Source organism: Candidozyma pseudohaemuli, assembly GCF_003013735.1.
Source record: "Candidozyma pseudohaemuli strain B12108 chromosome Unknown scaffold00003, whole genome shotgun sequence".
In the NCBI taxonomy this organism is placed as follows: domain Eukaryota; kingdom Fungi; phylum Ascomycota; class Pichiomycetes; order Serinales; family Metschnikowiaceae; genus Candidozyma; species Candidozyma pseudohaemuli.
In genome coordinates, this window is record NW_020194437.1 from 81,719 (window position 1) to 96,817 (window position 15,099).

The window sequence follows — 15,099 nt, forward strand, 5'->3', positions numbered from 1 at the left end:
GCTTTTCTCTTTTGTTCGATTTACTCATTAAAAGGTAGCTCTATGTGACGATTTTATATTTTCTAATTGAAAGCGCCTTGTTAGTGTGATATGAAGCTTCCTATTAATCGGCATCTGTCCGTTTAGTCATTTTCTTGGCGGTCTTCTGTCACCACTGAAAACTTGACTATCTATAACCACAGATGAGTTAGAATCACTCGCAAAATCCACCTGGCTAATTTGATGCTCTTAGCATAAATGCAGCGATTCCAGATTCAACTAGACCAAATTCTAATCATCTTGTCCTTTCCACCAGAAGAGACCTTCTTACCGTCCAAACTCCAATCGACACAGTAGACTTCGTCTGAATGGCCTGGAAGATCAGTAAGTAGCTTTTGCGTTTTTGTATCCCAGACTTTGAGTGTTGTATCTTTCGAGCAGCTTACCAAGAGCCTGCAATCAGCAGACCAGGCGGTTTGGTAGACTGCTGCAACATGACCTCTGAAAGTTCCCAAGAATTTACCGTTTAAACCATCCCAGAGCTTGATCGAATTGTCGAAAGATGCGGAAACAACGTGTCTTCCATCTGGAGAGAAAGAAACGTGATTCACCAACTTTTGGTGACCGGTCATTCTGCAAACCGGCTTGCTTGACTTGAGTGGCTCCCAGAAATACATGGTAAAGTCATCACTGGCAGTGACAAGACGCTCGCTTGTTGAACCACCGACTTGTGCGACCTTTTCAAATGCTTCCTTTGCCCTTTTCTTCATTTCAGAAGCCGAGAGGGACTTTGAACTACCCTTTGTGGTAGTATGATCAAATCCGCCTTTACGAATAACGTAGTCGGTGGACACCGACAAATGATTCACCCAGTGTGCATGGCTCTTAAGCGTCTGAATGCATTTGCCCCCAGCAGAGATATCCCATACTTTAATGCTTTTGTCGTGAGAAGCACTGTAAACAATATTCGACCCTGACCACTTTACGCATGATACAGAGTTTGTATGGCCACTAAGCGTAAGAAGACAGATTCTTCTAGAGGTATCCCAAAGCTTCACGGTTCCATCCTTTGATCCAGACACGAGTCTTGGTTTCTCGCCGTCTTTCACCAAGTGTAAAGGTTCCCAGGCAATACTCGATATCCATTTCAGATGACTCAATAAGGGCTTTCCAATTGCGTCTCCGGTGTCAGCATCCCAAAGCCTTATCGTGTTATCCATAGAGCCGGTAGCTATCATTGATCCACAAGGAGAATACGCCACACACAAAACCCAGCTGGTGTGGCCTGTAAGAGTCTTAAAGGGGGTAGATGTGAAACAATCCCATATTCTTGCTGTTGAATCACCAGCTCCGGAACACATACGACCAGAATCATTTGGTGCAAACAGGCAACAAAGAATTGTTGAGCCATGGCCAGCAATAGCTGCACTGGATCTTGTAACTGGCCGAACCTTGAAAACGGCTCTGGGGGCGTAGACAATGGTCAAGAAATCCTCAGTTGTCTTGATGCCCGGCTTCAACACCGAATGGTAAAGGTCATCCTTTATATCGAGTAGTTCGTTTTCTTCATTTTTTAACAATGCAAAAGAATATGGCACGGGCTCCGAGGATGACCCTTGAAGGTTATTCAATAACTCCTCCAACTGTTTTTCTGTTATACCGCCAGGCACACGCACAGATCCTCCAACACCCTCTCCACTGTCAGCGGCCTGAAACCTGATGAGAACATTTGGGAGATCATCAGGGATCACCTTGGACTCATGATTTTCTTGAAGAAGTCTCTTTTGTTTCTTGGATGGTGGCGGTACTAATGTCGCCATGGCTGGAAAATGATACTGCTAAAAATTATGCTGAATGCTTAATCCGATGCTCATCAGTGCTACACGCAGGTGCAGAGCACCAGCTGGATACCCAAACCTGTTACCTTTGATTCTGAATTTGAATAAGTGCAAAGCCTCTAGCTTTTCGGAGCATCAAATGATTCTAGATTTTTTTATTCAATTGGTAAAGAGTTCAAATATGCTCTGTTTTGCAAACTGTGGTCCTCCTTGTGGCTCCTGGTGAGCACGATAAGGTGGGCTTTGACAGGCACTTCAGTATGCATTTCACCTAATGAGTCGACATAAAGAGAGTCGGGTAAGTTCTATTTGCTATCACTAATTTCCGGGTACTCTGTTCTCCGTGACACCTCCATCCTGCAAAAAATGCAGGATATTCCGGACCTGCGAGTGATTAGGGAGCCTGCACGTCTTATCGTTTGTGGGGGGTTAATCATTCCTAGCTACTTGCTCAGTTCAACACATGGCAGCTCAAATCACAAGTCTCCCTTCAAACGTTTTATCCTTGATTTTCGAACAACTAGATCAGACCTCATTGTCAAATTTGCTCCAAGCAACTAACTCAAATCTTGACAATACCTTACGTCTCGCAGCAGAAACCGTTAAGTATTCCAGCATAATTGTGTCAAACGAATGGCAGAACCTGATCAAATTGCTACCGCGGGCGCTTCAGCTTATGCCAATCCACTCACTTGACTATTACCATCATGTTTCGTTGGATGAGTTCAAGACCCTTGCGCACAAGCTAGATCGTCTTTGGGACTCCAGATTCCCTGTCAAAAGAAGGATATACTTGGTTGTGAGATGCGATGTTTCGAACCAATCGACAAAATACAAAACTATTCGGGATTTGCATTACATGCTCCTGGGAATGCCCTTGCATGTTCATAATGCAATCAGGCTTGTGAAGCTCTGTCTTCCCGTTCTGAATGAGATGGTACCGGACCAACTCAGCAACGAGGTTCTGACTCTACTATTCCAGAAGTTCGTAGAAGATCCCATTCTACATGAGTCTCTAGATTCACTCGGACTCCACGGACGGACTTCTGCGGTACTAGCAAGCATTCCGAATGATCCCATTAGCGATTTCTCACAGTTTAGAAACCTAACATCGTTACAGCTCAACGATCTCAATCTAGAGTCACTAAGAGGATTTCAATTCCCAGATTCCTTAATTCATCTTAACCTAGCACATAACCGTCTTCGAAATCTCAAGTGCGAAATACTTCCCCCGCAACTAGAGCTGTTGAATCTTTCTGATAACAAGCTAAAAAGACTTACTGGAGGTAAAATGCCTAGAAATTTGAAGAATTTAAACATCAGCAAAAATATGCTCCAAGAGATATGTGATTTACCACCATTGATTGAAGAACTAGATATCTCATTCAATGACTTAGCTATAACAGCTTTAGAGCAAACTCTACCATTGAGCATACTATGTATGGACATAGCTCAGTTTTACTTGATGCCAAAAAATATCAAGGAGTACCTCGCGAGCCGACATATCCTGGTGAAAAATTATGCCATCCGTGGAAAAGGCTTCGTATGAATGAACCTTCTAAATTTCATCGAAAACGGTTCCCGTCAGCTCCACATCTGATCCCTCAATTACGGAATCATGTATAAAATTCGGTGATCCAACAGAATTTGAACTGTTTTGTGTTGGGTCACAGTACTTGACTGGTGAAGAGGGAAAGTCATTCGTTAGTTTGGGACGCTTGTTCTGTCTCTCAGATGATGGTCTCAATTGCTGCTGAGTAATGACAATTGACTCCTCAAGGAAGGAGCTCAATGGCTCTTCCTCAAAATGCAGCAAGTCTATTAGCCAAGAGGCATTTTGGGTACTTTCAGCGTCCACCAGATCCATGAAATCAAAGTACACCGGTTCCATAATATTTCCAGCCACATTCTCCTTATCAGCTTTAGCGACGGCCACGACTCTATCACATTTTTTGTTAGCTTCTTCCTTATTATCCAGATAATAGCGGCTATTAATGAGAAAATCATTGTAGAATAGAACTCTTTGGTGGATCTTGTTTTCATTCAAATTTCGAGTACCCATTTGTCTATGGTCGTATTTGGTAGGCTCAAACCGGGATTTGCTTCGCATTTTAGGGGATGGTTCCACGGTCGTATTCGACTTGGCAGGAATGTAATTGTCCTCCGTTTCAGAATCAGTTCTCAAGGTATTCATCTTTACATCCATGCACCCTAATAGCAATATCATCAGTTGCTGGCACGTAGCAAATTCGTTGAGGTATTTGAACATCACATCAACATGACTTTGGAATTTTGCAAAAGGGCTTTCTCTAAATAAAGTCGAATCCGGGGGATCTGGTAGGGTTTTGTCTGCAGATGTGGCCGAATCAGTATTCTTTAACTTTTCAATGTAAGCTGTATTCCAATCGACTTCGAGCTTGAGCAAAGCCTCTTCAAAAGCGGCCACAAGTTGGAGTCGATAATATTCCACAACTTCGTGAAAGTTCATTATGACGATAAATGGAGAACAATCATACTTTTCCAGCCTTTTGATCATAAGAAATGCGAGAATTTGACTGAATGTTGGAAGTGAGTATCGAGTGATACACCGGTCGAACAGCTCGTTGTATCTCGGATGTTGGCGAAAAAGCTTCCACGGAAACTGGTTGAACGTCTCCAAAACTATGATTTTTCCTTGCGATTTCAGTTCCAAGTATGAAATCATCATGTTGCAGACCACAGCAAACATGCAGTTGTGTAAAGGTGTAGATTGAAAGTCAAGTATTGCTTGAGATCCATCGACTCGTATAAGTGAATCAAGACTATCGACACCAGTCGAGATTTCATTCCATTCTGATGGTTTGTGGAGAATGTCAAATAGGGAGACCATGATCAGAAATACTTCGCCTTCTCCCTTAGCTCAAACTATCAGAGCGAAAGAATAATTTGGATCTAAAGATGCTGGATTTTATAATGGTGGATTGCTATAGATTCCATAACGCTTTTAGTATCCAGAAGTATTGTTCGAAGAGCACCGAGTTCATTGCGCGCTCAGTTATCAAGAAGGCATCTGAAGATCGCCTTTTGTGCATCTGCATTATTTTAATAAAAAAAAAATAAAAAAAAAAAAAAAAAAAAAAAAAAAATGAAAAAAAAACTTCAAAAAGAAAGAGTTGAGCTATTCAGCAAAAAGGCATGATACAGTTGTACATGTCTCTCCATTATGTTCGGGCTTTCATGCACCAAATCCTTTTCCTCACCTATATTCGCAACCTCTGAGACAACATCCTTACATCTCTTAAGTTTGAAGAGAAAGATAGGGATATATCGAGGTCGGATCCAAGTTCACGTCGACAAGAGAATAGCAATTCCCACTCCACCAACTTTTCTCGCAAATTTGGCTTCAATTGCTCATACAAGAATTGTATTCAGCTACTGTTAGGGCCGCAAATTAACGGAAGTTACTAAACTCAATCATTACATTCAAATGCCCAATCAACTGCCAATCTCCCAAAAAGACCAGTCAGCCTTCTCTTCCCGTCATGGATTGAGCCACAGGAATACCGCTTCAGGCGTGAGAAGGCCAGCTCTATCCAGAACTCAGTCAAATTACGCTAGCGCAACAAATTCAGGGACTTCGAATACTGTTTTGAACTCCAAGTCAACCAAGGGGGGCCTGGGAAGGGAAAGATCAAGTAGCACGAGCTCAAATGGAAGTTCTGCTCCCACACTTAATGCTGCAACATCCGGGGACTCTCGAAAGACTCGTGCTAAATCAATGAGTCAGACACTCGCCAACAATCTCCACAACAGCAATCAGTATCTTGCACAAGAAAGGGCTTATCTCAGAAGAATAAGAAACCAATGGGATAATGATTACTATACTAAGGGAATCAAAAGTGCGGACGAGGAACTGAGCAAGGGCGAGATTAACAATAATGAAGATGATGAAGATGATGACGATTTCCTGACTTACGGTAACACTGACCTTCTAATAGACATGGATGATGAGAAGTACCAGATCGACTACAGTCTCGCGTTCGATATCATGAAGTCATCAAACTCCAACATCAGTTTCGATAAAACAAATCTGATAAGCGAGGATACAGTGAAAGATCCAGCAGTCCTTGAACGTCTTGACTGGCAGGCAATGTTATCATCTGTACTCACAGGAGATGTTGTCAGGTCAGAAAAAACCAAAATCATCGATAACACAAGTGTCAACGACGGCCAAGAACCCTTTTTGCATACGAACTACAAGGAGAACTTATGGTTTGGAATTCGTGCAAAACTCTTCAACAGGACAGAGGATGATCAAAAGAAGATAATTTTTTACCGCAGAACTCTTACTGAGCAGTTGATTGAAGATATCATGAGCTTTGAACTCTCCTATGATAAAGACAGTAAGTCACCGCGCCAGCAGGTTGTCGAAATTCTTGAGAAGTATGAGAGAGTATGCGATCAATGGCGAAGCTTGGAGGATATGAAGCATGACAAGCCGGCGTGTCGATCCGAAGCGTTTCAAAACCGCATTGACGCTCTCAACGCATGGTTAAGTATTACTGATGCAATTGAAAGAGAATCGCAGTCATTCAAACTGTGGGTTGGAAATGATGATCTTGATATTATGAGGGGGAAAGCTGATGCGCTGGTACCCAATGAAGCTGAACTTGAACGAGATAGCCTCACAAGCTCTAAAAACAAAGTTGTGAAAAAAATTTTTGAGGAGGACAATAAGTCTTTGGCTGAACGTCTTATGAAGGAGAAAGACGTTCACACCATCTTTCGCAAACGAATTTTTATACCGTTAGCGCCATGGATGGTCAAGTCAAGGGAGACATATATCAATCTCGGGCATATCTTCGAGGTGCTCAAGCTTCCTGACTATATTCATGATTTAATTCAGCTTTGCCTTATTCCCTTACGTCTCATAAAGGAGATTATCAACATACGAATGAAGTATGCTTTGAAGCTTCAAAATCCCACTTTGATGATGATTGACCAGATGATTGAGGATTTCAAATCGTACATCACAATCGCGCTAGAAGTGAAGAATGGTATTATGAGCTATTGCAAGCCTGATGAGAATAAAACATGGCTCATTGAAGATTTATTTGACTCTGATATCCTAGATTTCGATAAAGTCGTTCTTCAGTGCGTCCGCTACTTCCTCGTTCTCCTCAACAGGAAGCTCATAGATAGTTCCAAAACACCAAGCACGTTCAGAACAAACAAGGAGCCAGAGGAATTGGAAGACACTTGGAACTTTCTCAAGTCATTAGGTGAATTCATTGATGGGGGTAGCATAGTTGTTGCGGAGAACATAACTCTTATCACGCTGCGATTGTGCCAAAAGCTTTTGTCGTATCTCAACAACCAGATTAAAAATCCCCCTAGCTCCAATATGAGCTCACTGGAGCTCATAAGGTGGTATAATTCTACCACAGAAAACTTCGGACAGTTGAGAAGAAAGCTTGCGAGATTCACAAGTGAGTTATCACGCTCTTTCACCAATTCAGTGGCATTCGAAATACCGACAAATAACGGGAGTCGAACTAAAGCCTTGCTTGAGGCCTTGAAAAGTACTAATCACTTCCTTGTCTACACCGGTACTGTTGAGGCACAGGGAATGTACTTTTTCTCGAGTCCTGAGTTGAAAGATAACGAATCTGAAATTCTAAGGATCATTAATGGATCGCGGATTGGTATTGATCAGTCGGAGTCATTCGATGAGTTTGTTAGCCTCTTAAACATGGTAAACGTCTCGGGTATGGAGTTTGCTATCCCGGAAGAGTATATTCTGAACCTCGGATACGTCTTGGCTTTGTGTCCGCCTAAGCCTATTGTTTGGGAAGGTGACATGATCACATTAAACATTAAAGAAGTCCCGATATCAGATGTTAAAGTGGGACAAATGCTCTTTGTGACAAGTGATCCAGAATTTAATCTAATGGATCTAAAAAGTCGCTTTGTTGAAACCGTAACAGATGCCATGGGAGGAGGAAACACACTTAAAGTCGTGGAACAGCGCTCTTCTTTGGTGAAAGTCCATCATGAGCTCACAAAAATTAACAAAATTTTTTTCAAAATGACATTGGCGATACTTGATTCTGTGAAAATTATAATGGAACGATGCAAAAAACTTATACCAAGCGGTGGCTACCAAGAATTGGTCAATTCTTATTTCATTTATGCCAGAGACTTTGGAAAGGGTTCGGTAAAGTGGGCAGACCCTCTGAAAAAATCAACTGTGATAATGAAGTTGATTCAACTATCCATCCAATGGGTAAGCTTCATTTGCGATGATTGTATTCCGACAGACAGGAAAACCTTCCGATGGTGTGTGCTTGCTCTCGAGTTTTCCATGGAGATGACTCGCGGGTTCAATGTTCTAGTGTTAAACGAGGAACAGTTCAATAAGCTCAGACTCAAAGTGGCTAGATGTATGTCACTCTTGATTTCTCATTTCGACATCATGGGAGCTCGTTCAAGCGAAGCTGAGAAAAAGAAGTTGCTTAAGTGGACATCTCAACGTCACAAAATTGAGAACACCACTGACGATGAATATATTCTTACAGCTTATCGCGAAGATGTCATGAAGGAAATTGAGGAAATTGAGAATTACAGGGCAGAGGTCCAAGAGCAGCTCAATTCTATTGGTCGGGTGTTGGATGTGTCTGATCTGGAATACCATTTTGTTAAACTCCTTGCGTCCTCTTTCTCGAGTGTTTCGATTAGATGGCAGAAAGGTAGGTTCATTGGCGGAGGCTCGTTTGGTCAAGTCTTTGCGGCTGTCAATTTGGATACCGGTGGTGTGATGGCTGTGAAAGAGATAAGATTCCATGACAGTCAATCAATCAAAATAATTCCGTCTATCAGAGATGAGATGACTGTCTTGGAAATGTTGAACCATCCTAATGTCGTGCAGTACTTTGGTGTGGAGGTTCATAGGGACAAAGTCTACATCTTTATGGAATTCTGTGAGGGTGGCAGTCTTTCAGGACTTTTGGCTCACGGTCGTATCGAGGACGAAATGGTGATTCAAGTCTACACTTTACAGATGTTGGAAGGTTTGGCGTATCTTCACCAGTCTGGTGTTGTTCATCGCGATATCAAGCCCGAGAATATTTTATTGGACCACAATGGAGTTATTAAGTTTGTCGATTTTGGAGCTGCTAAGGTCATCGCAGCTACTGGAAAGACCCGGGGATCGACCATGCAATCATCGCAACCTGCGAAGAATAATCCGGAGAACTTGAACTCAATGACAGGAACGCCGATGTATATGTCTCCTGAGGTAATCACTGGTCAGTCAACAGCCAAGAATGGAGTTGTTGATATTTGGTCTCTTGGTTGCTGTGTACTAGAAATGGCTACTGGAAGACGCCCTTGGGCTAATCTTGACAATGAGTGGGCCATTATGTACCATATTGCTGCTGGGCACAAGCCACAATTGCCTTCGCCTGATCAGTTGAGCGAATCTGGTCGCAAGTTTTTATCTAGATGTCTTGAGCATGATCCAACGAAGAGGCCAAGCGCAGTCGAACTCTTGAGCGACCCTTGGATTGTGCAGATTCGACAAGCCGCCTTTGGTTCTAGCGATGGCTCCACACCTTCCTCCGAATATGGCCCTGCCATTACTCCTACCAGTGAAGCGTCAGCTCCATTAAGTTCTTCGTCGGATCACAGCCATCAGTTGGGCGAAAATTAGTTGAGTATTCGCAATATAAACATTCATTAATCCGACCCAAAGGTCTGCTATATACAATCAGCGTGCAATTATGCCCCATCATAACCTGTACTTCTCCTCAAGAAATGATACAATTTTTTCAGTATGATCACCCTTGATACTCACGAGTCCTGTAACAGAATTGATTTTCAACTTCTCTTGAATCGGATATGTTGTGCCGAGATGTTGCACAAGCTCTTTCGCAAAAAGATGAACATTTCCATCCACACGTTTGATTTCAGTTGAGACCTTGGTATTTTGTAGACGCTTGTATACTGGCCAGTAACCGTTCGAAGTTTTCTTGATGCTGTATAGGCGAGCTTTGTCGTACGTGGAATTGGGAAGATCCTCAACACTCAAACTAGAGAGCAAAGGAGCCGCATAAATAGGTTTGGCTCGTATTTCTGGATTGATGACACCAAGATTTTTTAACAATATCCTGCTGACCTTCATGTTCGAACAGAGTTGTATTGTGCCTAGTGATCGATGAATTTCAAAAATTTCCCTCTTCACGTGAGGATACTATACCTGTATATATATACTTTCGCGAGTGGGCAGAAACTATAGACGACCGCAGACTGATAAAGCGCAACAAGCAGTCTTAGATCGATGGAGCAGAAACGTCAGTGACATGTTCGCGTCTGTGTTTCGTGAAAAGTTTCTTTTGATCAAACACCATTCCGCAATCAGCGCATGTGAATCGTTTCTGATGCACCCGCTTGTGCTTCGCTAGATTGGAGCTCTCGCTAAAGCTCTTTCCGCAGCCGGGATACAGACATTTCAAGGGCTTCTCGCCCGAATGCACCCTCGTGTGGATTGCCAACGCGGAGCTCGTAGTGAACCGTTTGTCGCAGTGTTTGCATGCGAAAGGTTTCTCGCCTGAATGAATTCTCATATGTTGTTTAAGAGTAGCTGCAACGGCGAAGCTCGCTCCACAAATCTCACACTTGCAAGGTTTGTAGTTCGTATGTATATGGATATGTCTGTAGAGCTTCTGTCGTTGCATGAAAGGCTTTCCGCCATTTCTTTCACAGCCGACCCAACAACATCGATATTGACGTTTTCCCAGGCCGATGTGATCGTGCTGAAGGTGTGATTGAAGGTCGCCATCGGATGCATGAACCTTCCCACATATAATGGGCTTATTATTGATATCGGTTCCAACCTGCCAATTGCAAGTAAAAAGAGGATCTATCGGCTGGCAACACAGTACCTTCTTAGGTTTGATCTCCATCTGCGTAATGCTCACTCCATTTGATGGGCTTTGTTCCTCTTTCTTAATAAATGGCTTTGGGGACCCAAGAGACGAAACGATTGAGCTTGGAGTAAGTAACGGAGAGCTTTTGAGAGCACTGTTGACTGTATCTGGTGCGCTGCTTGAACTTATGTCCTCATTCAACTCTCTATGAGTACTGAGATGACTGACAAAGGACTCGTAATCTTCGTTTGTGAAACCACAATTATACCACTCGCATTGAAATGCTTGAGTTTCAGATCTCTCGCGGTTGTCCAAGGAATATTCCTCATTAATATGGTCGCCGATGAGGTGATCCAAAAGAGTATTATCATCAACTTTCTTGCAACAGTTTTCCCACTTACAAGAGTATGAGGAAGGGGCATTAGGTGACTGCGGTTGCATTGCGGAATTGTCAAAATGAGTTTGTGAACCTATCTTTTCAGGCTCCTCCCCGAAAAGCAGATTAAAATTGTTGAATTGGAGGAAAAAATCAAAATCATTCTGTTCACTGGAAGTGGTAAGCGCAGATTCCGTAGTCTCTTGTTTAAAGGATGGTACCCTCGCATGGAAGCAAGATTGATGCAAGTTGTGATGAGCTTTCAATGCCTTTATATCATCTACCGGTTGTACTTCACCGGACAACGCCGTATTTGTCACCGGAAGAACATTTGATTTTGCATTTCCAGAATCTGCAGTTGGGTGGCAACGATGAGGGAAGTGAATTTGAATATTATCTTGACTTAGTGGCTCAAGCTTCCTTCTCTTGGTAGCAAAATTCTCGATGTCAGTGTACTGTCTCTTGGGCGCCTCTTCTTCTTCCTTCTTGATTTCTCTCAGCAGCTCGACGCTTTTTTGAACATTTTCTAAAAGATTTCGAAATATTGCCATCCTTTGCTGTTGGGTCTCACATAAATTGTTCTCATGATCGAATAGCTCGTGGTTCTCAAGACATTTAGGGTCCTCACATATTGCCTCAACGTCTCTGAGACAGCTAGGATCATCACAGCACTCGACTTCTGGAATTTCAGTCGAGCAAATTTCATCACCACAAGACTCGATGGAGCAAGCGTCATGGCTCCCCCCATTCGAACACTTTTCATTGACACAATCTCCGGATGAGCACCGATCAAGATCGCAAACTTTGGGATTCTCGCAATTACCGAAATAACAGTCGTCTAGCTCGTTGCAGAATATTCCGTCGCAGTCTTTACTAAGCTCCACGCAACTATCAGGCTCAGCAGCAGTAGTACTCTTCTCCGCTTTCTGGTTAGATTGATGGTCGTGATTGTGAATATGACCATGAATATGCATATGATCATCATGCTGATGGACATGCCCGTGGATGTATCCATGAGTCAAAACATGTTCAACCTCTTTCATAGAGGGCAGATTACCAATCGTGGGGAAAACAGTCCCCAAGCCTAGGCTATGGTCAGGCATCTTGAATGTAAATGATTGGTTGTAAGAAGCGAGGCCCGCCTCAATCAATTTACAGTGGTCGACGTCGGCTGTTCAAGTGTTAATTTTTCAAAGAAGTGAAGACCTTAATTCCTCAGCTCTGTGTCCACCTAAACGAGTGTCGCTTCTCAGTTAGTGTTCACTTTTCACCCTGGTGGTTACTTGAGATGATCAAGTGAGCTCGGACTATATGAAGGAATTTTTTGGTGCACTGGTGTTTACAATATTCTGGTAAATAATGGACCATTTAGTATGAAATGTCTTCTTCACTCAACTTAAAATCTGAATTTGCTGACCACCAAGTAGGCTCACTACGATCTCACAAGGGGAGAGCAGCTTCCCGCCCACTTAGCCAAGAGACTGCACTTGTGACACTAACCAATTGGCTTTCTGACTCCTAGCATGTTTAAGATCTTTGATCCTCAGTGTGATCCCAATCGGTTGTGTGTTGTTAATAATGTAAGCTTGACTTCCGAAAGTAACTTGTGACGTGCATAAATCATGCATAAGTGTAGATAAACATGCCCCGCGCTTACTTCATTCTCTATCTTTCGAACTAATTTATGCAAACCCTACCAGATCCCCTTATTGTTTCCGGAATTTTATCAATAACACACAGGATCTCGCGTCTCAAGTACTTATAGTATTTACTTACATGGCCTGGTCAAATATCTATCACATATCTGAGAAGAAAACTCACTTAAACTGGTCGCTTAAAAGCTAGCATGCAGAGGATATAATGCGCAGGTTTACACTAATGCTTCGCATTGGTACAGCTAAGATTCGACTCTGCTATGAAGCAGTTCAAAAATGGGCACGAAGTCGCAAGAAGGTGAAAACAAAGGGTCAGATGGATGATGACATATCTGAAGACATGGCAGACGATACTTTGGAAGATATTGTCGATCACTACTTTGACCCGGATTTACAATTTTACTCAATATTGTCAACAATAAAAAGCAGACCCTTTCCTGAAGATGAGACGACCTTCACGAGCGTGAAGCAGCAGAATGATATGGCAACTAATCGGAAGTACCACCAATCAAGCAATTCGTCGATGATAGAAGACGTTCCGCAATTAGGGGCCCGATCTGCAAAAGGTTTCACTCCGAGAAGTAGAGTTCGTATGTCTCAGGAAGAAAGCCAAGACTCACTTGAGATGTCAACAATGGTCTTCGAACTCGATGAAAGTGCTGATTACGGGTCGTTGCTTATGGCTGATCCAAGACCATTCAATTCTAGCAATGATGTTCAGATAATTCTTGATCCAAGATATATAAGTCAATCCCGCTAACGTACACCAAAGGCGGTTTGATTGTGTTTTTTTTTTTTTTTTTTGGCCTGTGCAATATTCTGAATCATGAAGCCTCATTGAAAAGCAGGCTCTACCTGGAAATTTATAACGAACTGGATATGAAATTTTTAATAAAAACAGTTGTCACTTGTTAGAGTAGTATCCATTGGCTGTTTTGGAGACATGTCCGCTCTTGAGAGCTACATAGACTCGTAAGCTTCTCCTCCCATTCTCAATGCTATCACTTATTTAGAATATCTGCTGTGACTTAAAGAAAAGGAATTAGCAGTCTTTTTGAACGTTTTGTTTATTCGCGTTTCAATTGCCAAATCTTTTAATTTTCATATCACCAAACAAGCTCCGGAGCTTAGGGAACTGAATACGCCGGCACGTGAGTATCTGCATGCAGACTTCCTCGCATCCCGTTTTAGACACATGACGCGTAATGAGCATGCCTGAATTGGTATTGATCGAGATTTAAAGGAGAAGAGTGTCAAAATCCTCTCAAAATTTAAAATTCAGAATGCTTCTTAAACAGTAATGTATGAAAATATTTCTTGCAGCCATCATCTTAAGGCTACCTTCACAAGCGATAAAGTGTAAACAAACTCAGTGGTAAACACACGACTCGCGCCTCAAATCGTGTCTAATCGGTCTATAACTCCCAAACTTTTCTACATCGACTTCCTTTTTTTGTAAATTTTTTCATACGACTCCGTTTACTTAACAAGGAAGACAATTTAACAGCTCTGCTATGACATCAGCTAACGTGGTAATAACGAAAAACAAAACAAACGAACGCATGATGGAACCCCAAGACAAAACTAACGTGGACGATGAAGGAAAACCAATCGATATTACACCTGTCGCCGATCATACAAAACCTACTACAGACCTGGGAAGTGCTCATCTGCCTTCTGGATCGATTTCGCTGGTAGAACTGTCTGAACTGACCAAAAGGCTTATCAACTCTCTTTCGCTGCAGGCGCTAAGTGGTTCGCTACCGATAGCTGATTTAAACAGACAAGAAGCCGAGAAAATTGTCGAAAGTTCCCCAAATACATCGGCAACTTCTTCTGCTGTTCAATCCCCGGACTCGGAAACCTTTTCGCAGCGTTTGCCTAAGCTAGACAAGAAGAAGCCAGTGAAGTTCACTGTTCGAAAAGTATCTAGAGACACTATCAACACGAGTGCTGGTACGAATAATGGTCAACGGCAATACTCGTATGGTAACACCATTGACCGTCTGGAGCCAAAAGAAAAGAAGCCACTTTCGAAAAATGAGCAGCTTCAGCGAAGCCAAGCGAAATATGATGGATATGCTGTTCGAGTCGAAAAGATCAACAAAGAAATTGAATTTTTGAGCAATCTTCTCCCACCTTACAATGTGGAAATTGACTACTCTACGAGAAACAAAATCGCTAGGGCCATAGAGAAGTTGAAAACGAAGCAAGATGAGATACAGAAAAAAAAGTATAGTCTTGGTATCACATTAAGTCGATTATGGAGAGAGCATGACGAGCGGGAACTTTGGGTTAGAGCTAAGAGCAACCAGTGATTCAATTTGAAGATGAAAGAGTATCAT

General features: G+C 42.4%; 5 protein-coding genes across 5 annotated transcripts; 2 read left to right on the top strand and 3 right to left on the bottom strand.

The window, feature by feature from the left end:
* Window positions 1–254: 254 nt before the first annotated feature.
* On the bottom strand, window positions 255–1,799 carry C7M61_001818 (uncharacterized protein; the record flags this gene model as incomplete). Its single annotated transcript, XM_024857216.1, has 1 exon — window positions 255–1,799. The coding sequence occupies one exon, from the start codon at window positions 1,797–1,799 to the stop codon at window positions 255–257; it is 1,545 nt and encodes a 514-aa protein (XP_024714352.1).
* Window positions 1,800–3,375: 1,576 nt separating this feature from the next.
* Window positions 3,376–4,686, bottom strand: C7M61_001819 (uncharacterized protein; the record flags this gene model as incomplete). The annotated part of the gene is made up of 1 exon (XM_024857217.1): window positions 3,376–4,686. One exon carries the CDS (start codon window positions 4,684–4,686, stop codon window positions 3,376–3,378), a length of 1,311 nt encoding a protein of 436 aa, XP_024714353.1.
* An 888-nt stretch (window positions 4,687–5,574) lies between these two features.
* On the top strand, window positions 5,575–9,507 carry SSK2 (mitogen-activated protein kinase kinase kinase; the record flags this gene model as incomplete). The annotated part of the gene is made up of 2 exons (XM_024857218.1): window positions 5,575–7,589; window positions 7,950–9,507. The coding sequence occupies 2 exons, from the start codon at window positions 5,575–5,577 to the stop codon at window positions 9,505–9,507; spliced, it is 3,573 nt and encodes a 1,190-aa protein (XP_024714354.1).
* A 78-nt stretch (window positions 9,508–9,585) lies between these two features.
* On the bottom strand, window positions 9,586–12,202 carry IMG2 (mitochondrial 54S ribosomal mL49 domain-containing protein; the record flags this gene model as incomplete). The annotated part of the gene is made up of 2 exons (XM_024857219.1): window positions 9,586–9,920; window positions 10,732–12,202. The coding sequence occupies 2 exons, from the start codon at window positions 12,200–12,202 to the stop codon at window positions 9,586–9,588; spliced, it is 1,806 nt and encodes a 601-aa protein (XP_024714355.1).
* Window positions 12,203–14,268: 2,066 nt separating this feature from the next.
* Window positions 14,269–15,072, top strand: C7M61_001822 (uncharacterized protein; the record flags this gene model as incomplete). Its single annotated transcript, XM_024857220.1, has 1 exon — window positions 14,269–15,072. One exon carries the CDS (start codon window positions 14,269–14,271, stop codon window positions 15,070–15,072), a length of 804 nt encoding a protein of 267 aa, XP_024714356.1.
* Window positions 15,073–15,099: the final 27 nt, after the last annotated feature.